Raw genomic sequence first — 26,142 nt, forward strand, 5'->3', positions numbered from 1 at the left:
GATAGACAGCAGAGATAAATATTAAATCATAGTAATGCATTTACTTTGTTCTCGTTTGCTAATTCCCCCATTGCTATGACTCAGCAGCCGGCCAGCAGATTTCATTGAGTAGGTTCTACCTATGTATGTTTATGAGTGTGTTGTTCGTCCGGCAGTCGTTGTTTATTCATAAACCACACTGGCTGTACAACTAAATAATTAGCCATTAGCGGTAAAACAGGACTGATGTTGGGCCAAGAACCTAATCAAACTGTAAGATTTTCACAGTAATTATCACAGATAATTATCATGACTAACGTAACGGCATGAATAGAAACCAACCGCAGAGATGGGAGGCAGCATCAACAGTTTTTAGTCTCTGGTTTCACTTATGGGCAGATTATAGATGCAATGCTCTTTTTTAAATTTTTCCTTAGCCACTTTTCATTAATAATTCATTGAATCTAAGATTTCTGAGACTAATAGAAATTCCCATTTGTCTGCTGCTTATGGTCATCACTTTAGTTCTCATTGGATGACAACTGCTTGACTGTAACTGCAAGCTCCTTGTGGTTTATATGTGCTCTGGACAATGAACAAGTTAATGAACTAGATGAAGTCCTGAAAAATATTCAGGTTAGTTCCTGTTGGAAAGGGAGTGAGATGGCATTGAGCTTTTCACTTAGAAGGCGGCAGTGACACGTGCACAACTAACAAGATATCTGGGTTGAGATTGAGGGAGAAGAAATCAACATAGAGAGAAGGTAGGAAGTACAGATAGACAATAATAAGGGACCTAGGGCAGAGCCAGCTTGAGGAACCCCGACTGAGAGAGCTAAGGTGGGTAATCCATACAAGACGCTGAATGAGCTATTGGAAAACCAAGACAAAGGGATTGAAAAAGGAGAAAGTCATCAAAAGTGTCAAGTTGCTTTAGGGCTACTCCTGTTAGAATAAAGCTTACACTATAGTGAGGGTGTTTAATATTTGTATGCCCATGATTGCATATAAAACCCCAAATCCATATGGTCACCTCTGTGTCATTGGTGCTGTTTTCTGAAATCCAGTTTTTTTTACTTTTTTTATAATGACGGCCTACTCCTCCCCCCTGATAAATTACAATCCCAGCTCACTTTAATAATATGTGTGAAGCATAACCTGCTTTTTGAGTCGTCAGTTGTGGATATAACGGTGAGTTTCCTTGTGCGTTTGTGTTGCATTAGGACATTGAGGACGATGACTCGGATATCGAAGAGGTATCTTTTACTCCTTCTTCCTTCGTAGAAAGGTATGTATTTTACTCCTCATTGCAGTTCAGACTACGAAGGATATTTTGACATGTTTTATATCAGGCTTACCTGATATCCTAAACCAGTGCTCCTGTTTGCTAAAAACGACATCGCCCCAGGGTTCTTCCTCAGAAGGTCATTGTCTCCATCTTCTTCGGGTTCTTCCATCTTCTCTTCGTTCTGGTCCAAAAAAAATCCAAACTTAGATGCAAAAAAAACCAACTTTTTCACTCTACTGCTCATTCACCTGAAGAAAGAAGCGCTAGAAGATTGTGACAAATATGCTCAGAAACACCCCCGGCTGGTAACATTTCAGCCAACAGGAGCACAATCCGAGAGAATCGGATAACCAATCAAAATCACTGGGGGTGCCTAACGTTTTGGTATCCAATTATTATATCTTTACTTTTTTTTTTTTATTAAGTTTTAGTATGATGTAGACAGTGAAAGACTGAGACAGTCTGCAGTTGGTCTTCTTGTCGTATTTTTGATGTGTTTAGCTTTTTATTCAACAGCTTTCTAGTTTGGAATTTCAGAAGCTACCTAGTTGCTAGGATCCAAGTTTCTCTAGCAACCAGGCAGTGGTTCGAATGAGGCCTGAACAGAAATATACAGTAAGTTATAAAAAGTAACAAGAAGAATATTATTTCAGCCTCATAGAACCATAGTTTTTTTTTGGCTGCCAGGGTCTTGGCAAACCCCATTTAAAATCTTGAGAGAGGAAGGCAAACAATAAAAAAAAAAAACAGCTGAAATGCTGCTTAGAATAGGATATTTTACTAAATCACTGCATATATGATAGTACAAGGAAAAAAAAAAGTTAAATGTCAATGTATTTGTGATGAACTGACTAATATTAATACTAACATTATTCTGCTATCCAGCCATCAAGGCACACTTGCAATTGAGCATTTAATTACAATTCTCTGATTATTAGCAATAATAGTGAAGTTACACTGTAACTAGGAATTTCAAGATATTGCTATTTACACATAATTATAATGTCAAGGACATGCTAGGAAATAATCAGCGCACATTATTGTTAATATTATTACCATTTACTGTGGAATGTTGTGTTCAGAAACATAAGATCATTAAATGGGGGGAAAAACTGGGGTTACTTCTGTATACACTAATTTCAATAGGTTTCCAATCAGCAAAGTGCAGTCATTTCCATTCATTAGTAGTGTCTATGATTTTTCAAATGATCAGGTAAACGTAATTCTGCAAGAACTATAACAGGGTGACTCTATGATGGTTTCCTATACCCATAACCATAGGAACCATAGGCTTGGGGTTCCAGGAATGTGCAACTTACAGTTTATTTATTTTGTAACATGTATTTATATAAATGCACACAGGCTGAGGTTAGGTAGGTTTCACTGAGACAAAGGATTGAACTTAATATACTATGAAGAGAAACACAATCTCCATGTATGTACATAAGTACTGTATGTATTAGCATGTAAACTGTTGGCCAGTTTTTCTTTTAGAACAGATAGCTCTCATTCGCTTGCTATTAAATCTGTATGGATTATGGTAGTTAAGTAAATAGCATATAGAAAGGGGCAATTTCATGTGAGATGAGTGAGTAGGAAAATAATGATTACTTTGGCTGAGTGCAAAAGGCTTAAGCTGTACAAACTTAATACATACCCATTTCCAGTAAAGTAGGCTTCCCTGGTTATACATAGAGATAAATATATCCTCTAATAACAACATAAGGCCGCATAGAAAATACAAAATCTGAACTCCTTAACCTTTCCTTAGAGGCCCTGGTCTCCTAGTTGGGCTGAACTGGTTGGTCCTTCCTTATCATTGCCCATATCCCCACTGTTGATGATCAGGGACATAGTAACATAGTAAGTTAGGTTGAAAAAAGAAGTACGTCCATCACGTTCAACCATAATGCCTATATATAACCTGCCTAACTACTAGTTGATCCAGAGGAAGGCAAAAACCCCATCTGAAGCCTCTCTAATTTGCTGCAGAGGGGTTTGGTCACAATTTAGATAAAACCCTAGAAGGTGTGGCCATTACTACATCAACAACTATCTGCTTCTAACTTCAACAGAAATTTTACAAAGCTTTATAAACAAGTAATCTGTAGTATAACCTGAAACCAAAGTGGCAAACATTATGGCACCAGTTCTTAATATCTGGGGCAGTAGGCCTGTAGAGATCCTGAAGAACCTGTTCATGAGGGCTTCCATAGATTAAAGAGAAACAAGATGTGTTGACAAATTGTGTCATTTTCAATAAAATCAGGATCCTCTGTTTCAAAAGGTTCTCAGTTTCAGTGTCACTTCTTTGAAATTCAAGAGCTGAGTGCCCATGAGTCCCTGTAAATTGGCCCTGTGTATGCACTGCCACATTTGACATTTTCCAGCGGTTCTGGGGAAAACAATGAATCCCCTGAAACATGTCTGTTTATGGAAATAGTATATATGGCTCATACAGTAGTTACAGAGGCATTATGTCACGTACCCAAGGCCACAAATAGACAATAACAGTTCTCGGTTTTGTGTTTTTCAAACTGTAAGAAAACAGAAACACACAATGCTGTAACTGGTCATTAATAAACAGCTTTTGTTTCCCCTACATCAATTAATGACAAATAATAATCACACAACCAAAATCAGTGTGTGTGTGTGTGTGAGAAAACCACTTACCCTTCCTAGAAAAACCAATGTAGCAGATCAAAGAGTAGAGGCTCCTTTTTATAAACTGTATATATACAGTAAATATACTTCTGGTAACCGCAGTACATAGTTGCATAATCAGTTTAAACTGAAAAAGGCAAAAGTCCATAAAGTCTAACCCTCGAGGCGTCTATATATAAGAGTCTTATTCGTTACCAGTTTAGTTGCAGTCTCTGCACTTTCTCCAGCTTATTAATATCCTTCTTAAGGACTGGAGCCCAAAACTGCCCCCATACTCACGGTGAGGCCTTACCAGGGACCTATAAAGAGGCAAAATTATGTTTTCATCCCTTGGGTCAATGCCCTTTTTTATACAAGACAGCACTTTATTTGCTTTAGTCAGTGACACTGACTAGAGTTACACAGCTTGTCATCCACAAAAATCCCCAGATCCTACTCAGTAAAGGAGGCTCCCAACACATATTTATTTATATCATATGCAGTTTCCATGATCATCTTCATTTCATTATCTATTAAGCTTGGACATACATAAACCGATATAATCGTACAATTTTCGGCCCATGTGTGGGCTCTCAATTATTACCCCGATAATTTTCGTACCAAAGTGATCAGTCATTTAGTCGATTAGACAAGTTAGAAAATGTTGGTTGGATAATGATAAAAGCTTTGTGTCTGTGTACACGATATCCTTGGGGGACCTACAGTTCATTCCCAGGAGGTCACTTTCATATGATTGGTCTCTGCCAATTATTGATATGTTTTTTATTATTTTTAGTGCTTCATCCTACAATTTCAGTTTGAATGTTAGTTTTAGATTGTTGCATTTAAACAAAGGATCGATATACAAACATTTGCTGGAGGAAAACTAAAATCTGAATGTGTATGGGCAGCTTTAGGCTTTGTACAATTCTTCTCAAAACTAGCATTCAAAGTGTTCTATGGTTTTTAGGGTCAGGGACACCCCATGACCAATAGTCAGATTCACATTAAGCCTTCCATGTTTATTATTATTATTCCATTATTGCTTCTCATACGATTCATGTTCCTAATCATTTTCCTCTTTGTCCTTCAATCCCCATTGTTAAATCAAAAACCTCAAAGAATAAAAAGAACAAAGCCATTGCATTTTGTATCGGAATGTTAAGCTTTGTATAGTTTGTTTGAAGGTGAACATTTCTTCCAACAGTAAATGTCCGTTAGATGGCTTGGTTAGTCAGACTTTTTGTTGTCTACTCTGTAGACCACCTGCTAGGTTCACCAAGTAGTAGAACTACAAAGAGGAGTTTGGGTAGCTACCAAACCAAAGGCATTCATAGACACTTCTGATGAGTTATCAAGGGGATAGAACAGTCAGGTATTTAGCTCTTCTAAGTCCACCAATATCATTAAAATTAATGGACTCTTTGAAGGAGAGTGACAGTGTTAGAAATAACCTCGGATTGAAGAGAAGGCAGACCAAGGGCATTTCAAGGGTTTTCTGTATTTTGCTCTCTGAAGTAGGGTTTTCAGTTAATGTAAATACATACGTGTCAAAATGTAATTTACATGTGGAACAATACAAAGTGTTAAGAGAGGCTGTAAGGGCTCTGGTACACGGGAGATTAGTCGCCCGCGGCAAAACATGTAAGTCGCCAGCGGGATGGCAGACGCGGCGGGGCGATTTCGGGAAATCGCCGAAAAAGCCTCGCGAGTCTTTTTCGGCGATTTGCGCGAAATCGCACCGCCGCGTCTGCCATCCCGCCGGCGACTTACATGTTCGCCGGTGGGATGGCAGGGGGAAGGCAACTCGGGGAGATTAGTCGCCCGCGAGCAGGGAGTTTTGCCGCGGGCGACTAATCTCCCCGTGTGCCAGAGCCCTAACATGGTGATGTGCTTTCATTTCACCCACAGCACAATGAGACCTTTCATCTATGTGAACAAAACTATACAAGGAAATACATAGAGAGAGCCATAAAGTGTAAAAATAAGTACAAGCTATTTAGCGAGGTAAAGCAACAAGAGGTAGAGGAAGCACTCAATGCCACTTACAGGCTGTGTAAAAGAAAATGCTGGATTCTCTTAGCATGTTATATGCCAGTAGGGTTGCTACCTCTGCCGGCTTTCTTAGCGGGGGAAGAGGTGGGGCTGTGGCATTGCAGTGTGAGGAAGAGGCTGGGCCGTGAAATCAAGATGGCGGAGCTTTGGGAGTCAATGTTACCGAGTTCTACCCTGTTTTCCTAATTTGGGAAACCGGGCAGGAGGTTTTGACCCGGACATCCCTTCCGAAAACCGGGCCATCCAGGTCAAAACTGGACAGGTGGCAGCCCTATATGCCAGACTAAGATTTCTCAGCGGAACATGCTCAAATAAACCAGGAATTTTCTTTTTCTAAAGCCAGAGAGTGAACTTTTCATTGCAGCCTTTTATATTTGCTCACACACGTTATTGGGGTGTTACTTGATAGAACTGCGGAAGCCCCTTGTGTTTTCAGTAATTTTGTATTTTTTATTTTGAAATTCAAATAAACCCGTTTCCACAAATGTAAATTACATTTACTAAAAAGTCTGAATTGTAAAAGTCTGCACAGGAAAAAGTCGCAGAAGTCACAAAGCTTTTAGCAGAAAAAAATAAAATCACCAAAAATCCAAAACCTCTAGGTTCGAAGCAAAAGAAGGGACATCTGCCATTGACTTCTACATGATCTCGGCAAGTTTTGGCTGGTGAATTGTCAGATTCGGATTTCTAGTCCAAATCGTAAATTACAGGTATGGGATCCGTTATCCTGAAAGCTCTGAATTATGGAAAACCTGCCTCCCATAGACTTCATTTTAATCAAATAATTCAGATTTTTTTCCTTTTTCTCTGTAATAATAAAACAGTACCTGTACTTGATCCCAACTAAGATATAATTACCCCTTATTGGGGCAGAACAGCCCTATTGGGTTTATTTAATGGTTAAATGATTCCCTTTTCTCTGTAATAATAAAACAGTACCTGTACTTGATCCCAACTAAGATATAATTACCCCTTATTGGGGGCAGAACAGCCCTATTGGGTTTATTTAATGGTTAAATGATTCCCATTTCTCTGTAATAATAAAACAGTACCTGTACTTGATCCCAACTAAGATATAATTACCCCTTATTGGGGGCAGAACAGCTCTATTGGGTTTATTTAATGGTTAAATGATTTCCTTTTCTCTGTAATAATAAAACAGTACCTGTACTTGATCCCAACTAAGATATAATTACCCCTTATTGGGGGCAGAACAGCCCTATTGGGTTTATTTCATGGTTAAATGATTCCCTTTTCTCTGTAATAATAAAACAGTACCTGTACTTGATCCCAACTAAGATATAATTTCCCCTTATTGGGGGCAAAACAATCCTATTGTGCTTAATTAATGTTACAGAAAGACCCCTTTTCCGGAATACCCTTGGTCCCAAGCATTCTGAATAACGGGTTCTATACCTGTATGAACATGAAGAGAATGGGCTCCTACTTGTGTGGATTATCAGGCAAAATAGTTAACATGTGTGATATAATTTTGCAGGGGCCAAAACGTTTGACTGCAAAGAAAAAAAATCTTACATGGAGAAACATGAACACAAGTGCAAAGTCCGTTTTCATGCAATATGGCTGAACTACAAGTTGGGCTGTAAGAGGCTATCATACTCTCAGCGCTAGGGTCCAATAGTCCCGAGGCTCATGTTTTTCTTTGGTGAAATAATTGTCTTCTCAGCTGCGCTCGCACATTGCTTCTCATAGTATTCCTGCCATTTCTTTTCATCCGAAAATAAAGGATTTATCAAGGCAGCTGCATCCTCTTAGGACTGCCTTAACCCTCCGATAAAGATTTCTCTCTTCCCTTTGACTCGCGGATGAGCGTGTTTGCTTTGAAGCAATGTGCTCTGCCTCTTATTGCCACTTGCAATGTACAGCCAAATGTGCCGTCGCTGCTTCTTGTGCTTTGCTCGTCTCAGATTAATAGCTGCTTTATTAAGAGCCTTTATTCCCTCTCGTAACCTCAAGAAAATAAACTACTTTGATGTTCTTCCTTGAGGAATTATTTCCTCGGATAAAGAGAAAAATGATTCAGTCACTGCGTCAAAGTCTGTTTTTCTTTCCAAATCGAGGGCCCTCTTCACCCTGCTGTTTGTTCTTATGTGTTTCCTGGTAAAAATGATTTTTTTTTTTCATTTCTTTTATATATGGTATTCATGGGTAAATAGATTTTTTTTTTCTTCTAAATCTTAGCTGTTATTTCCCTCTGGTTTGTTACATGTACATGTACAGATTTGCAGCAAACTGGAATAATGTAATGTAATCACCCAGGGGAAATGTTACAGGACATCTTGGATATGGCGTGCTGCAGTTTTTTCTGGATGTTTATTAGGGGATTAAGAATGGTTTGCCCCCAGACCCGTACTGGAAATCAGGGTCGGAAAAATCCCGGTGGGCCCAGGCGGGCCAATCTGTGGATTCAGGCAAATGCCAGAGGGGCTGCCATAGACACTCACTATTGGGCCACTGGGTACTTGGAATGCCAGGGCCTATTTTGAATCCCAAACTTATTTGTCCCAACATGTAGCCGTCAGAAACAATATGGTGGAAATCATGTTCAAGTAAAGCGTAAAATGACTGTTGAGAAGACCTACAGTCGTTTAGTCAGGTACTGGGTGACACGAGAGGTTTCCACACACTATGGGGCCGATTCATTAAAGTGTGAATTACGAGTACGATTTCTGATGTGCGTTAAGTTTGCCAAAAGTCGCGTTGTGCTTGTACGAATATATCATGGTATGATTCGAAAGTTATGAAATTTTCATATCCGAACGATCGTAAACGGCGGGGAAACCTTTCTGACTTTGAACTTTCAGTGCATGATTTTGGAAGCCTCCCATAGGGCTCAATGGCACTCTGCAGCTCCAACCTGGCCCAAGGAAAGCCTCCCATAGGGCTCAATGGCACTCTTCAGCTCCAACCCGGCCCAAGGAAAGTCTCCCATAGGGCTCAATGGCACTCTTCAGCTCCAACCCGGCCCAAGGAAAGTCTCCCATAGGGCTCAATGGCACTCTGCAGCTCCAACCCGGCCCAAGGAAAGTCTCCCATAGGGCTCAATGGAACTCTGCAGCTCCAACCCGGCCCAAGGAAAGTCTCCCATAGGGCTCAATGGCACTCTGCAGCTCCAACCCGGCCCAAGGAAAGTCTCCCATAGGGCTCAATGGCACTCTGCACCTCCAACCGGGCCCAAGGAAAGTCTCCCATAGGGATCAATGGCACTCTGCAGCTCCAACCCGGCCCAAGGAAAGTCTCCCATAGGGCTCAATGGCACTCTGCAGCTCCAACCCGGCCCAAGGAAAGTCTCCCATAGGGCTCAATGGCACTCTGCAGCTCCAACCCGGCCCAAGGAAAGTCTCCCATAGGGCTCAATGGCACTCTGCAGCTCCAACCTGGCCCAAGGAAAGTCTCCCATAGGAATCAATGGCACTCTGCAGTTCCAACCTGGCCCAAGGAAAGTCTCCCATAGGGCTCAATGGCACTCTGCAGCTCCAACCCGGCCCAAGGAAAGTCTCCCATAGGGCTCAATGGCACTCTGCAGCTCCAACCCGGCCCAAGGAAAGTCTCCCATAGGGCTCAATGGCACTCTGCACCTCCAACCGGGCCCAAGGAAAGTCTCCCATAGGGATCAATGGCACTCTGCAGCTCCAACCCGGCCCAAGGAAAGTCTCCCATAGGGCTCAATGGCACTCTGCAGCTCCAACCCGGCCCAAGGAAAGTCTCCCATAGGGCTCAATGGCACTCTGCAGCTCCAACCCGGCCCAAGGAAAGTCTCCCATAGGGCTCAATGGCACTCTGCAGCTCCAACCTGGCCCAAGGAAAGTCTCCCATAGGAATCAATGGCACTCTGCAGTTCCAACCTGGCCCAAGGAAAGTCTCCCATAGGGCTCAATGGCACTCTGCAGCTCCAACCCGGCCCAAGGAAAGTCTCCCATAGGGCTCAATGGCACTCTGCAGCTCCAACCCGGCCCAAGGAAAGTCTCCCATAGGGCTCAATGGCACTCTGCAGCTCCAACCCGGCCCAAGGAAAGTCTCCCATAGGGCTCAATGGCACTCTGCAGCTCCAACCCGGCCCAAGGAAAGTCTCCCATAGGGCTCAATGGCACTCTGCAGCTCCAACCCAGCCCAAGGAAAGTCACCATACCGAAGCTTGAATGGATCCGAAACTTTAGTACTTGTTGCAACAAATACAATGTTGTCGTACAAATTGTCACAAAGTACTAAAAAGGGAAACGAGAGAAAATCACAGAAAATACGCACAGTTCTAAAACTTAAAAAAAATACAAATTTTTATTATTCGGAGATAATCGCACATTGATAAATGTGCCCCTAAATGTAGTTCCAATATACCAGAACACACAAAAACTAGTTATCTTCTTCTGGGCACCTTTACACAGCACAACTCACTTCTAAATGTGTTTCTAAAATGTCACCTTACTTAGACCCAAGGGATCACCAATCAGCTTTCATCTTCTGTGCACAATGATATGCTTTTACAGCAGCATTTCTTCATTTGTCCCGATGGGGTTCTAGGATACTGCCATCACCAGCCAGGCATCTAAGTAACGCCCAATGACTTTCTGTTCATGTGTGTTGTCATGACCTTTAATGTCATCACTTTGAAAGGGCTGCAGATTGGCGGAAGTCTACAAGCCAAGCAGTTCTTCTTAAAGTTACCATGCACCATTTATGGTCTTAGTTCCATTTTGTGACTTTTTTGAGTTTTACATTTAGCATGTGGTTTCCTCTGCTGGAGTTGATGCTTGCTTGTTTTGTGACTACTTAAGTACCTGTCCACACCTCTCCCTGAGACTCCCAAATATGCATCTGTTTCATGTTGTTATACTATTGATCTTGCTGTGCAAGTTCATGGTAAGTCTTCGTAGTGAAGCTTGAGAATGCCGTTATCTAGACCATGTTTTGGGCAGTCAAACAAGTGTCAACCACCTTAATAATTTCTTAAGGACCTGTAGCCCTTGAATTCTGTTTTCATATCTTGTGATATGGTGGTGTCACTATTTATCTTCGTTAATGTGCTGTTACAGTTTCTTGGTGTATGCATCTTTTAGAATGTTCGTATGGTGCCTACAATCATCTCCAGTTGAAAAGGTTTGTCCTTTAGCAGAAAATATACTGCAGAATTTGGCCATGCGAAGACCAGAGAGAAATACAATTGCAGCTAGAAGTCAGACATTACTTTTTTTTTGGCCTGTGTGGCTGAACTCAATGAATTTCTCTTTACCTTTGGAGAATACCCTAAAAGCCCTATGGTTTGCAGTCTGTAAGGGGCTCACCGAACCAATATCTATACCAAAAGTTCAATTGGACACGTTGAAAGGACAACAAATGCAAAGGCACGTTGATGTTGTCCTTGTCCATCAGGTCCCTGTGTTCCCCACTGCCAGATTCCCTTGTTTGGCAAGGTTAAAAATGTTTGTAATGACTATGAAGTGTCTGTTACTGTTGCTGTGCTTATAATGGGTTTAGTTTTAGATGGAATAAATTGAAATATTGAGGGTTTTTTGGTTTTTTTTGTGATTTCCAACACCCCCCTCTTACATGACTCGATTGGCCACTTCGAATCCTAAACCACACCTGCTTGGCATCTCATTGGTATTTCTTTCTCTCATTTACTACTCCATTAACTTTGCTGTCAGTGTTGCTTTTGATGATAACTAAATGATATTAATTGAGATAAACTTCATTTGAAGCTTAGCTGCTCTAACTTACCGTACACCTCCCTAAAATGTAAAAATAATCCTCTTATTAAATCTCCCCCGAACAGTCATATCTTGACATTACAGTAGCTCCTATGTCAGTTTAGAAATACAGACATGCATTTATTTACACCTTAAGGCAACGTCGGATTAAATGAAACCTTCATGGCTTAACAGTTCAAATGTAATTATGTGGTTGTGTCGGCCCCATCCTACCACTGTCACATTATGTTAATTGCACTATAGAATGCGTTCAGTTCATTGTAACACCGCTAAATGGTTGCTTTGTGTGCTCCCTCATGGGGTGGCTTATTAATAGCTCCAAGCATATGATGATTACGTCTGTCACTACATGTAATTCAGAAATTTGTTCCAGCAAATGGGAAGTGCCAGGGGGCATGGAAACCGGCCTAGTGAGGAAAGCAGAGTTGGAACCTGTTAGGGAGTAATGGGCCAGAATACTAGGCAAATGGGCACTGGGCTTACTGGAGCATAAAAGGGAGGAACAGGGCAAGTTACTTGTATCTGGATGAAGGAAGTGAATGTGGGCTATTAATGCAACTTGTAAAAGTGCTAAAGCTCATGACTCATGATTCAACATCCTGTTGTCTTCTCTAAGTGGCAAAATTTGATTTCCTCCTGATTTTGGCTTTGTTTGATATTAGGAAGGGTAGAAAATCCTCTGGGTCACGGATCCCTTTAGGTGGTAGATGTGGTGTTTTCCTGATGAGTCTTCATAGGCCGACCATATGATGTATTACCCCTGGCACACCAGTTGTGTTAAACAAAGCTGCCTTAGTCTTAATGCAGGCACTTTCTCTAGTGTGCAATAAAGGAGAACTCTGGCTTTCAAACCAAAATGTGTTAAAGAGCTCCACGCAACTCATAAACCCCTAATATCCCTATCCCTGTAATCTGTTCCTTCAAACAGTATGAATTAATACTGTTTTTATATGCTGAAATCCAGCTGCAAAACAGTTCTTCTCTTTCTGCATCATTTGAAATCCTGGCAGGGGAGGAGGGACTAGAACATTGATTTTACAAATTGTAACAACTTAACCAATAATACAAGGAACTACATAACCCACAATGCATTGCACTGGGTTGTTTTTTTTCTTATTGACATCACGTGAGCAGGGAATTGTGGGATTGGGAGGAGGCAGGCTGAAGGCAGGCTGAGGAAAGGCGACTACTGTTACATTTTGAGTCACAAAGTAGTCAGCCAGATTAGCAGGGAGCGGGGCTTAGGGAACTGTTCCAAACCAGATTATTACATTAAAAATCATGAAAAGGCCCTTTGAAGTACAATGTCTTTTCCTTATTCAGTTTCCATTTGAAACTGAAGCGTTAAACACTGCACACAGATATGGATTCTGAAACAGAATATCAGTGTATTTCATGATTGGTTTCCATTCTGCGTAGGCAGCGATATCAAACAGAATACAGAATGATAAAAAGAAATACAGTTGTTATTTGTAGTGGCTCCCTTTGGCTCCGCTTGTGGGTAGCTGGGTTTAGATAGTGTCTCAGCTGCTGGATCCATAAACCACTGAATGATACTGAAATTGCTCTGCGCTCTGCACCTGGCGACTGTCAGTAACATCAGGCGGCCGTTACTAAACAGCTCTGTCTCTATCACTAATCTAATAGAATACATTGAATACAGTTAATAACCATTGTCCATTTATGCCCTTTACTTTGTAAATGTAAGTTACACAAAATATATGCCAAATACTCAAAATGTAACAGTAGTCGCCTGCCTTCAGTGCATCCTCCCAATCCCACAATTCCCTGCACACGTGATGTCAATAAAGAAAAGAACATCACAGTGCAATGCATTGTGGGTTATGTTGTTCCTGCATGCTGTCTGTAAGCTGTGGAAAAGTTGTTACAATTTGTAACATCAATGTTTTAGTCTCTCCTCCCCTGCCAGGATTTCAAATGATACAGAAAGAGAGGTACTATTTTGCAGCTGGATTTCAGCATATACAAATGGTATTTATTCATACTGTTTGAAGGAACAGATTACAGGGATAGGGATATTAGGGGTTTCTGTGTTGTGTGGGGCTCCTTAACAAATTTTGATTTGGAAGCGGGAGTTCCCCTTTAAGCACTTTATATATAAGGTTAGGTGTCTGGTATCCTAAGAGTAAATGCAGCATCTTTTCAAGGTAGTTGAAAGGCGCTTGGTTGAAGAAAGACTTTTTATAGAGGGAGATGTTTGTGCCCCTACACAAGGAAGATTGAGAAGACTAAAGTAGAATGAAAGGACACGTGAATATCCTGATATATGATAGAGCAGTGCTGTCCAACTGGCGGCCCGCGACCCCCCTCTGTGTGGCCCCCCACCTGTCTGGCTGCTTTGATGGCTTACTCTTGTGTAAGCTTTAAATGGTATCAGTACTGTGATTAACTGCCCCCCTGCATGCTCACACCTCAGATTCAGGCTGTAATCAGGCTGTATTGTTTAAATATGTAATCCCCTGTGTTGTTCACACCTTTTAATCTCTGCATTGTTCAACCCCTGCAGTGTTCACACCTCAGGCTCAGGCTGTAATCACCCCCATTGTTCCCCTGTTCACAACTCAGGAGCAGTAGAAACCCACAAATAATCCCTGCATACTACAAAAAGAACATATACTGAGGTGGTACTGCAATTAAAAAGTTTTTAAATTTATAGTTATTGTGCAGACTGTAGGAGCAGTGCCAGCATTGTGTCACTTTATGATGCATGTGTGTGCCATACACACAGGCAGCATACGGCAAGCAGAGTATGGCACACACAGGCAGGGTAGGGAAGGCAGAGTATGGCACACACAGGTAGAGTAGGGCAGGCAGAGTATGGCACACACAGGCCAAGTTTGGCACAAACTAGCCAAGAATGGCACACACAGTGAAAGTATGGCACACGCAGGCAGGGTAGGGAAGGCAGAGTATGGTGCACACAGGCAGAGTAGGGCAGGCAGAGTATGGCACATACAGGCAGGGTAGGGCAGGCAGAGTATGGCACACACAGGCCAAGTATGGCACAAACCAGCCAAGAATGGCACACACAGTGAAAGTATGGCACGCAGGCAGGGTAGGGCAGGCAGAGTATGGCACACACAGGCAGGGTAGGGAAGGCAGAGTATGGCACACACAAAGGCAGGGTAGGGCAGGCAGAGTATGGCACACAGGCAGGGTAGGGCAGGCAGAGTATGGCAGGTTTTTGCTGTACTACAACCATTAATATGGGTATGGTCATGTGATAACATGGGTGTGGTTTCAAGTGGGTGCGGTTTCAAAAAGGGGAGTGGTCAAAACTGGCTTCCATTATCGGCTCTCCACCACGTAGGTCGGAAAAATTCCGGCCCTCGGTACAACAGAAGTTGGACAGCACTGTGATAGAGCAACTGCTCATTAGCAAGCAGTAATAGCTATTTTCTAAAATAGAAATAGCAATTATTATTTCTGTAATTATACCCAGAGGTAACTCCAAGGGCAGAATAAACATCTTCTAAAGAATTGATATAATTATAAGGAATAGCCAAACAAGGAGATGAGTTTTGCCGGCAGCGAATCAATGAAAGCTCGGGGTCCGTGCAGCAACACTATGCGTCTGCCTTCTCTACATTAGCTCCCATGGAATGCCGACATTCTGAAGCTCGGTCTGGGTGCCGGCAGGATGAAATTGTTTTTGGTGATCAGTCAGAAATTTCTCTGTGGATATTTCAAATTGTACTCAGATCTGTATGTAGAACAGGGACCAATTTATCCAAATGCAACGAACCTTCTTTTTTCCACAAGAGGAACCTTCTTTTGTGAATGTTCTTGATTCTTCTCAAGGTGCCCATAGGCTTCTGTTGAATTAATTTACTTACAGCCTGAGACTACTAGAGTAAGTCCCCTGAAATGGTGGCATGCCTATTGATTTCACTAGATCTTGTCACCGCTGAGCCCCCTGAGATGTTTGGGAGAGAAAATACTGGAAAAAACAAACTGGACTGGCACTCACAATAACTACCAAGGTGTAGGCCAAGTATATAAAGTACCAGCCAGTGGCTCATAAGTCACATGTTACTCCCCAACCCATTGGATGTTGCTCCCAATGGCATCAAAGTTGGTGCTTACTTTAGAATTTCTGGCTTGGAGAAGTTTTGAAAGCCAAGAGACGCAGTTTTACTCCAAGCAGAGCCTCCTGCAGGCCAGCAGTCCCTATGGGGCTTCCAAATAGCCAATCACAGCCCTTATTTGGCTCCCAAAAAGAACTTTTTTCATGCTTGTGTAGCTCCCCAACACTTTTGCTTTGTTGTACCAATAAAATGTCCAAAAATAGGTTAGAGGCTTGGCACCCCAAAGCAAGAGTGTATACTACTGAACTTACTATTGTAAATTTCTTCCTCTGGCTCTCTTGATGGCTGCATCTGGCTCGCTGCCAAATCTTTAATAAAAAAAATAATGGGGGGCATGAGAACATCTTCTATCCACCGAGCGCAGGCCACGCCCTCCTCAGCATCGCATCCGGCATCCTTAGGACCCACCCTACCTTGCCCCGCAGCATCTGTGGCCGAACGGGCCTGAAGCCGCATCGTCCTCCACAGGCAGCCGCAAATCGAGGCCCCGGGATGGCTCTCACGGAATTACATTTTAAAATATATGGCTCTCTCAGCCAAAAGGTTCCCAACCCCTGCTCTAGTAGGATTGGCACCTAGAGTAGGCTTGGCACCTTTCAGCTTTCTTCTTACCGGGGGCTGCCATTCCCAAGCAGTGCTATTGTGTCTATACTCAGAGTGATAAGTAAATCCCTATTGGTTATTTTCAGTACACAAAACATTAAGTGGAATGGGGAATTGTGATTTTATGGTGTATTGTTTAATGAAGTCTCCTCAATGAATTTATACCCCGGATAAGAAAGGGTCTTTACTGTAACGAACACAAATTGCCAATCCTTACAGGATAATTTATGGTTTTAATCTGTCTCGTGCTATCCCCGCATAGCAATTTCCACCATAATCCATTTTTCACCTTTATGCAATATTGCATTTTAACCTCTGAAGAGTGATGAACTTAGTTATTTTTTAGAGTGATATTAATTGTTGCTTATATTTATATAATATATTTATTTGAATGAATTGTGCTTAATAGGCTGGCCAGCCACTTGATTTTTTAAATTTATGGAATTAATGAATTATTGAGAACCCTACACACTATTTCATTTTGGCTTTTGGCCAGGGTGGAGGGGAGGGTCCATCATGTTGGGGGTGGAGCTGTGAAGTATATGGAGGGCAGAGGCATGATGTAGTTGGCAACTTCTAGCTAGGGCGGACTAGAGCGGGAGCTGGTAGAAGGGATCAGAGGTGGGCTGGGGGCAGATCGGGGGTTGGCCAGGGCAGAGGAAAGTTACTACAAATTTACTAGAAAGGACATAATAACAGTAAATTTGTAATACTGGCCTTGACCCTGGTTGATATTTTACTGGCCGGGGGGCAACCCTATCCTTTAGCAACTTGCCCACCTCTGAATGTAGCCATATACAGTGAGGTGCAACTCATTGCACTTCATTCCAGGAGGGTTCTTCTGTGTACAAGGTGCAAATAAAGGCTGATTTAATTGTGCCCTGTAGAGCTTATTGTTGCTCTTCTTCAGGCTCTCGGCTTTTAAATATAGTTAAATATTTTACCAAGTTCCTGCTACTCTAAATGAATCATATTTTATATTCATAGAAAAACAAGCATACCCGCACCTCTGTGCTGATGTTTTACTGTCTGTGTGCTTTGTCCTCTGAAGAAGTTATAATTGCCCAGCAAGTAAATGAAGTGCTTTATAATTGCAGGGAACAGACTTAGACTCATCGTAATATGTCTCTGTCACCCAAGCCCCAGTGCATTTCTAAGGAGACGGCTTGGAGTTTTATTTCCTAAAACCCGTAATTGAGTGTCTGCATGATAAATTGTGTCTGTGCAGTTACCGTTGGTTTCCAGACTGAGCATCATCCAGGGATGTTTGGAAATGAGCCTGAAATGTCAAAAAAATGAAAGTTTCATGGCATCCTATCAGGCAGCAAATGTTATACCTTCCTTCTGTACCAAAAGGAGCGACTTCATTTATTTCCATTCCAAATGCCTTAATGATTCCCCGGTGGCGAACAGGTTTTTCGGTGCCTGTCCTGGTACGGCGCCAACACACAGGGATAGCGCTTCTGTGCCTCACACCGGCTGTTTGGGGTTGTTTGATGATGCAGAGGGTTACACAGGGGGGTAGGAATTCTGTATTGAATAGCAATGTTGCTGTTTTTCTGTTAATTATCTGCATTTGTTCCTCAGTCTCATAAATCACAGGGATTTAGCTTTGTTTTATTGTGTATGCCATAATATCTCCTTGTTAACTCTACATTTGTTAAACTTCCTGCTCCTGAATATTTACCTTTTTTTATAAAATTACTAAGTTAATTTTAAAAGTTAAAAAAGAAGAAAAGGGGTAAGTAATTGCATTGGCAATTAGATAGGTACCCCCTTATATCCCCCATAGTGATTATAATCGCTTGCCTCAGTCCCCAGGCTGGTGCTCCTCTTCGGGAATAAACACCTTTTTTTCTTGTCTTTTTCAGTGCACAGTAGATTAAAATCAGGACCTAAAGGCAAAAACTTGACCTTATATTCTACTGAGTATGCTCACAAACCCCCCAGCATTTGTGGTGCAAGTGGTGTTGTAGTAAGTCATTGGATTCAGAAGTATCCACTGCAACAAAAAATCTAACTCTGTCTGTATGACAGTTGATTGGCTGAGCTGGCCATTTAATGGAATATGTTGCTTGTTTGAAAGTCTCCGTGTGGCTTCTAGCAGCCCGGCCCTACGGGGTTCATTAAGTTAGCCATGAATGCTTTCAGAGCAGGCATCTGTTGATATATGGGATGGAAAATAAGCCTTTCTAAGCCAAATCTACCATAACTTATCTGTATTTTGACAACCTTTTGGTCTCCTGAGGTGGCCAGCCTCACAGTTTAGGAAGCTATGTTATAAAGCCTTGGTGGTTGGATTGTTTTTGTCCCAAATTCCCCCTTGAAGGAGAAGGAAAGGCTAAGTCACTTTATGGGTGCCAAAATGTTAGGCACCCCCAAGTGACTTTAATCGCTTACCTTGTACCCTGGGCTGGTGCCCCTGTTAAGAGAGAACCGTACCAGCCGGGGGTAGCTGCGATTGCTTCCTTCGTCCACGTTGGCACGCTTGTGCATGCGCAGTAGAGTGGATAGCCGAACTTTAACAAGAAAGTCGTCTTTTCACTCTAATGCGCATGTGCCGGCATGGCCAGGGATTTTGCCGCAGAAGAAACCCAGAAGAAGGAAGCGCCCGCTACAGGTGCCCGGGGTACAAGGTAAGCGGTTAAAGTCACTTGGGGGTGCCTAACATTTTGGCACCCCCAAGTGACTTAGCCTTTCCTTCTCCTTTAAGCTCTAGCATGTTGTTAGAGCCCCCCATACCGTATAATAATGTTTGAGAGCCACAAAAAGTTTCTGTATCGTTCAGCCATGGTTCCATGATTATAGAAAGAAAAAAAACGCTGAGTTGTGTAAAAAATATTCCCATAATGCCTCTCTCCTGCACCAAGACCGGTGTACATGTGCAGTTTGTAAGACTATGAAGAAGCTTCCTGCTGATTGGCTCAGATCAGACATTCCTGGGGCGGGGAGGGAGTTCTTAGCATTCTTGAGGGAGGGGGGAGCAGGAGAGAGCTGTGCAGATTCTGGCACAGGAATTACAGAGACAAGGAAGGAGACAAGAAATCCTGTTTCTTTTGATAGAGGACTCTGTTTCTGTAAGTGCTTATGGCTGTATTACATAAACCTTTCTGATAAAGCTTACTTAGTTTTTACCTTTCCTTCTCCCTGCAATCCCTTAGATGATGTTTTGTCTGTGTAACTTTCCTCTGAAAATTAAATAGAGATCACTTGTCATTGGCTGGAAACTTTTGGGAACAACCCCCACAGTGGGGCATGGGCGTTGGAATAAGCTTAGTTGGATTATGTGAGTCAGCCTTACTGAGGGCAGTGATTACACTTAAGGGTTAATGGGCGTAACAGTGACTGAGGGAAGGTGGTTAAGTAGGTGTTGTCAGGGGAACTGAATAGAAAGAGACATTTCACTTCTAAGCTCCTGCTGATCTGGGTTGTACTGTGCTTTTCAGGTGCCAGAAATAAACCTTCCCGTCGGTGCTGCCAGTCTGCGTTTCTATTATTGTAGCGGCCTAAAGATGATTGTTTATTGGCAAAAATTATAATACTTTGTCCTTATAAATATGGGAAAAAGTACCCCAGTCCCACACGTTAACAATGATGATTTTGTAGAAAAATATGTCCTTTTTTTATTTACCTTATTCCAGAGGCCAAGTTCATTTTCTTTTCTTTCCCCCAGTCGCAGAACCTCTAGCACTTCAACATCATACAGCCGGAAGAGTTCACAGAGCCAGGCTGCAAAAGGGCACTTCCTGGACGACGATGATGATGAGGTGGGTTGCCAAGGTTATGATAGTTCTCATCATGTCTTCCAATACCAACCAGTGAGGCCAAAGTAGAGAACTCTCTCAGGGTGACTTATTCCGGTACCCCAATATACCCTATGGAACCTGAGTTTTTTATTCTCTATGGGATTTCAGTTGCTCTGTGAAAACTTGGGCTTGAGTACCGCCAACGAGAAAGTGCCATTCCCTGGACATCTGATCCTAACAATGGCACTAAAGCATTTTTTTTTTATAGGTGTCTCTCAGTATTGCTTTAAAGGACTTCATGTACCAGTACTCCACAACTAGAGCTGTCCCTTAGGGCCTAGTGATGTGCGGGTCAACCCTAACCCACCCTAGTGATGTGCGGGTCAACCCTAACCCGCCCTAGTGATGTGTGGGTCAACCCTAACCCACCCTAGTGATGTGCGGGTCAACCCTAACCCACCCTAGTGATGTGCGGGTCAACCCTAACCCACCCTAGTGATGTGCGGGTCAACCCTAACCCGCCCTAGTGATGTGTGGGTCAACCCTAACCCACCCTAGTGATGTGTGGGTCAACCCTAACCCACCCTAGTGATGTGCGGGTCAACCCTAACCCACCCTAGTGATGTGCGGGTCAACCCTAACCCGCCCTAGTGATGTGTGGGTCAACCCTAACCCACCCTAGTGATGTGTGGGTCAACCCTAACCCGCCTTCTCCCAACCCGCCCCCGATCAGGCCTGCTGCTCTGTGGCTTTTTATATACCCACAACCGACACGCCCATTTCTGATATCTAAACAAAAAAAAGACCAATAGAAAAGTTGCTAAGAATTGGTCATTCTATAACCTACTTAAAGCTAAACTTAAGGCAAATAGCACTGGGGATCATCACATTCAAATATAAAGCCAAAGTTGCCTATAGATTCTTTTTATTTTGCCTCTCCCTGTGCTTTGGAGCTGCAATGTTTTTTTTTTTTTTCTTTTAATTATTAATGCAATCTCTATCTGTCCTTTAAATCCTTTATCAGTCTATTCTAGTTTGGCTGCTCTCTTTAGCTGCCTGCGTAGCCCGGTTCATATGTATTAGCACTGACTGACCTCGTTCCATGTACCCGGGAGTGCAGTATCCACCAAGGACTAGAAAGTGCATCTTCCTTTCCTTTCCATCAAGTCAAGAAACTTAGTTTCCCCTGGAAATGTCTTTTATCAGATATGTCGCCATGTAGAATAAAGATACAAAAAGAGTTGGCTTTGTTTTAAAATTTTGTGATTCAAAATGACCGGCGATGTTTAGTGATTTATGGGATAAGTCTATGAGCAGCTCAACTAAACAACCTACCTATATGTTCCCTGCTAATGCCAAACTTAAATGCTAAAATAGCAGTAATTGGTTATAAATCTTGCACAGATTTTTTTATCAAATTAAGTTGGCAAAGCATAGGGCCAAACCAACGGCCTGTCTGACTGATATCTGGGAGGTTTAAAAATCCCATTGAGAGAAGATGGCCCCTTAGTGCAGGTTTATGATTTGTAGGGATGCACCAAATCCAGGATTCAGTTCGGGATTCGGCCAAGATTCAGCCTTTTCCAGTAGGATTCAGATTCGGCCAGATCCTTGCTCCTGGCCGAACCGAATCCAAATTCTTGAAATCACATGACTTTTTTCTTGTAAACACAAAGAGTTTGGTCCGGTATTCGGCCAAATCTCTCGGGGTTCGGCTGAATCCAAAAAAATGGATTGAACCCACAGATTGTTTTTTGCCACCTGGTGAAGTTACCAGGCATATCCTGCCCCCCCCAGGGATGCCTCCGCTGATGCCATTGGAGGGGGTGGGCCCAGGGCAGATAGACTCAGGGCTGGGTAGGGTTCAGGTGAAGTAAAAGCAAGTTCAGGTGGGCTCAGGTCAGGAAATATCTGGTTTGTGCATCACTAATTAGTCCTTGTCCAATATTTCTGCAAAGGGAACTTGTTATGATCTGAGTGTTAGCATAGGGGTCTAACAATCGGATCTGTATGCCCCCCTGCCAAACAAATGGATCTTGCATTGTACTGTATGGCCAGCTGTACCCCAAGGCTCCATCTCAGCAATCTTTACATGCAGCCTTTGTTGGGGAGTGTCGGGGTCAATATGTATGAAAGACAGCACTATTATTACAGTATCTAGGCCAGTACTGGCCAACTGTAGGCTTGTGGGCCACATGGCCCCCCAAGTGATCTTTTGGGCGCCAGTCTGCTCAGAGGCTTCCTAAGCTGTACTCTACAGGTATGGGACCTGTTATTCAGAATGCTAGGGACCTGGGCTTTTCAGGAAAAGGGGTTTTTCTGTAATTTGGATCTTCTCATTAGGATTGTTTAGTCTCCAATAAGGGGTATTAATATCTTAGTTGGGATCAAGTACAGGTACTGTTTTATTATTACAGAGAAAAGGGAATCATTTAACCATGAAATAAACCCAATAGGGCTGTTCTGCCCCAATAAGGGGTAATTATATCTTAGTTGGGATCAAGTACAGGTACTGTTTTATTATTACAGAGAAAAGGGAATCATTTAACCATTAAATAAACCCAATAGGGCTGTTCTGCCCCAATAAGGGGTAATTATATCTTAGTTGGGATCAAGTACAGGTACTGTTTTATTATTACAGAGAAAAGGGAATCATTTAACCATTAAATAAACCCAATAGGACTGTTCTGCCCCCAATAAGGGGTAATTATATCTTAGTTGGGATCAAGTACAGGTACTGTTTTATTATTACAGAGAAAAGGGAATCATTTAACCATTAAATAAACCCAATAGGACTGTTCTGCCCCCAATAAGGGGTAATTATATCTTAGTTGGGATCAGGTACTGTTTTATTATTACAGAGAAAAGGGAATCATTTAACCATTAAATAAACCCAATAGGGCTGTTCTGCCCCCAATAAGGGGTAATTATATCTTAGTTGGGATCAAGTACAGGTACTGTTTTATTATTACAGAGAAAAGGGAATCATTTAACCATGAAATAAACCCAATAGGGCTGTTCTGCCCCCAATAAGGGGTAATTATATCTTAGTTGGGATCAAGTACAGGTACTGTTTTATTATTACAGAGAAAAGGGAATCATTTAACCATTAAATAAACCCAATAGGGCTGTTCTGCCCCCAATAAGGGGTAATTATATCTTAGCTGGGATCAAGTACAAGGTACTGTTTTATTATTACAGAGAAAAGGGAATCATTTAACCATTAAATAAACCCAATAGGGCTGTTCTGCCCCCAATAAGGGGTAATTATATCTTAGTTGGGATCAAGTACAGTTACTGTTTTATTATTACAGGGTAAAAAGAAATTTAAAAAAAATTAAATTATTAGATTAATATGGAGTCTATGGGGGATGAACTTCCCTTAATTCAGAGCTTTCTGGATAACAGGTTTCCGGATAATGGATCCCATACCTGTATGACATCATCATTTTAATTTAATGTAGCCCTCCAACATGCTGTATACTTCCCCTTTAAGTGTGTTTGGTTACTTTATACTATTGCCTAGACCCAGCCTGATTTGGGGGGGGGGGGGGGCTTATACTTAGCAGTTCCATCGTTTCTGGCCATAAAGAGACTAAGCACATTTGTATATCCCAATTCTCCCTGCCTGCTGTTTAACTAACGAAGCCCGTAGCTGCGGCGGGGGATTAGCTGCCGGCTGGAGAGATTTCAGGCTTACGTTTGTCAGGCCCAGTGAATTCATTCAGCTTTACAGAGAATTTTATGAACTGTACAGGGAAGATTTATGATTCCTACGGCATATATACAATAAATCCCAGGGCTCTTTATAAGGATTACATCCATTCTGTGTTTGTTATCAGGTTTTAATGAGCAGTTGTGGGAGTGGGTTGTTATCTTTCCTAGGGGTTCTTTGGCTTAAGCACATTTGGGCTCTTTTACCTGCGGCTTTTTTTTTTTAACTTTAACCACACTCAGAAGGCCCAAAGGCATCCATAATGGGTTCATCTGCAGGTTTATGTACCCTTATTTTAGCATAAACTTCTGTTGTCTTTACCTGTATTTGTCTTTGCTATTTCTTCATTACATCTTCTCTTTCTGTTCTTTCCAGGATGAATTTGACCCTTTCAAGAAAAGTGCGCCTTCCAGAAGGGGCCGCAGATAGATAGGATTGGTGACATACACGGAATGTTCAACCTTCAGCCCTGTAGGTGGCGCTGTTCTGTGTGAGACTACAGACTGGCTATCAGCAGGGCCACAGCCTGCACTTCTCTGACTTATATACTGACCCCCGCAGCCTGCACTTCTCTGACTTATATACTGACCCAGCCCAGGATGGGACGGTTCATGGCTGTAATAATATTAATTATCTTGCTAAGTATATACCAAACGTCTAACAATTATTAGCAGATATATGTCTGTCATTCCTGTTAGGGAAATATCCTCTTTCCTCTCTAGCCAACCCTAAAACTGGCCCTGTTAGCCAAGGTTGCACTTTTTACTTTAGGGTAAGAAGTCCTTAGTGAGTTTATTAAAGGGGTTGTTCAACTTGTGAAGTACGATGTAAAGAGTAATATTCTGAGACAATGTCCAATTGCTCTTCATTTTTATTATTTGTAGTTTTTAGTTATTTCACTTTTTGTTCTGCAGCTCTCCAGTTTTGAGTTTCAGCACCTATCTGGTTGCTAGGGTCAACATTACCTTAGCAACCAGGCATTGGTTTGAATGGGAGACTGGAATATGAATAGGATAGGGACTGAATAGAAAGATAAAGAATTAAAAGTAACAATAGCAATAAAACTGTAGAGAAAAAGTTTTTTGGCTGCTGGGGTCAGTGACCCCCATTTGAGAGCTGGAAAGAGTCAGAAGAGGAAGGCAAATACAAAAAGAAAGAAATAATGAAGACCAATTGAAAGTTATTTCGAATTGCCCATTCTATGGTATAATAAAAGGTGAACCACCCCCTTAAGGTATACAGTAAATCTGGAAGCTGACTGCATGACTACATACATGTACCACATGACTACATACATGTACCACATGACTACATACATGTACCACATGACTACATACATGAAACATAAATCAGTAGAAGCGGAGAGGGTAAGCCAACCTGTTCCAGATACATGGGCCCAGTACAGTTGCTTGGCGGCTATAATATAATATATATAATAATAATTGCACAGTGTGAGTACACTGCCGTCCATTGAAGCAGATGACAGTAAGTACCTTCCACTCTGTCTGATTAAAAGAAGACACATAGATATGTACTGTGAATTACTTGCAAAAAAAAATGATTTCATTAAAAGTTATTTGTTTCTTTTTTTAATGCCGGTTGTATTTACTCTTTTAGAGTGATTAACTGAAACGTGACATTTATATTGTTTGGATGTTTGCCTCCAGCGTTTCTCCTTCACCCAATCTTTGATACAGAAGGGGTACAGTCCCCTCCATTCAGAATAATGTTACAGAATATAGAAAACACTGATGTAGCTGTCAGCCAACAACAGTTTGGGTTAAAATCAAGGGCAGGAAAATAAACCTCTATGACTTCTATCGGGGGGGTGGTCCCACATTTTTGGAACTAGTCATTTTTGGGCTGTGGTGCATGGGGGGTTTGGCCTGAAATTCCTCTACTGCCCGTGCAGCGCTTCCCAGATTCCTGCTTGCCACTGATGTATGTGGGTATATATTTTTTTTATACTGGTAATTATATAGAAATCCATCTCCCATAGACTCCATTATAAGCAAATTTTAAAAAATGATCCCCTTTTCTCTATAATAAAACACTTTAATAAAAAACGTTATCCCAACTAAGATATAATTACCCCTTATTGGGGGCAGAACAGCCCTATTGGGTTTATTAAATGATTCCCTTTTCTCTGTAATAATAAAACAGTACCTGTACTTGATCCCAACTAAGATATAATTACCCCTTATTGGGGGCAGAACAGCCCTATTGGGTTTATTTAATGGTTAAATGATTCTCTTTTCTCTGTAATAATAAAACAGTA

At 41.9% G+C, this 26,142-nt stretch overlaps 1 protein-coding gene across 3 annotated transcripts in view; it reads left to right on the forward strand.

Moving 5' to 3' along the window:
• mre11 (MRE11 homolog, double strand break repair nuclease) overlaps nucleotides 1–25,457 on the forward strand; it is an 88,042-nt gene extending 62,585 nt beyond the window's left edge. For all 3 annotated transcript variants that reach the window (XM_012956401.3, XM_012956402.3, NM_001114047.1), the window contains 3 exon segments: nucleotides 1,203–1,267; nucleotides 20,077–20,170; nucleotides 24,240–25,457. In XM_012956401.3, the coding sequence (XP_012811855.2) occupies nucleotides 1,203–1,267; nucleotides 20,077–20,170; nucleotides 24,240–24,293 (213 nt within the window). In that variant the 3' untranslated portion in view covers nucleotides 24,294–25,457.
• Nucleotides 25,458–26,142: the final 685 nt, after the last annotated feature.

Source organism: Xenopus tropicalis, chromosome 2, assembly GCF_000004195.4.
Source record: "Xenopus tropicalis strain Nigerian chromosome 2, UCB_Xtro_10.0, whole genome shotgun sequence".
In the NCBI taxonomy this organism is placed as follows: domain Eukaryota; kingdom Metazoa; phylum Chordata; class Amphibia; order Anura; family Pipidae; genus Xenopus; species Xenopus tropicalis.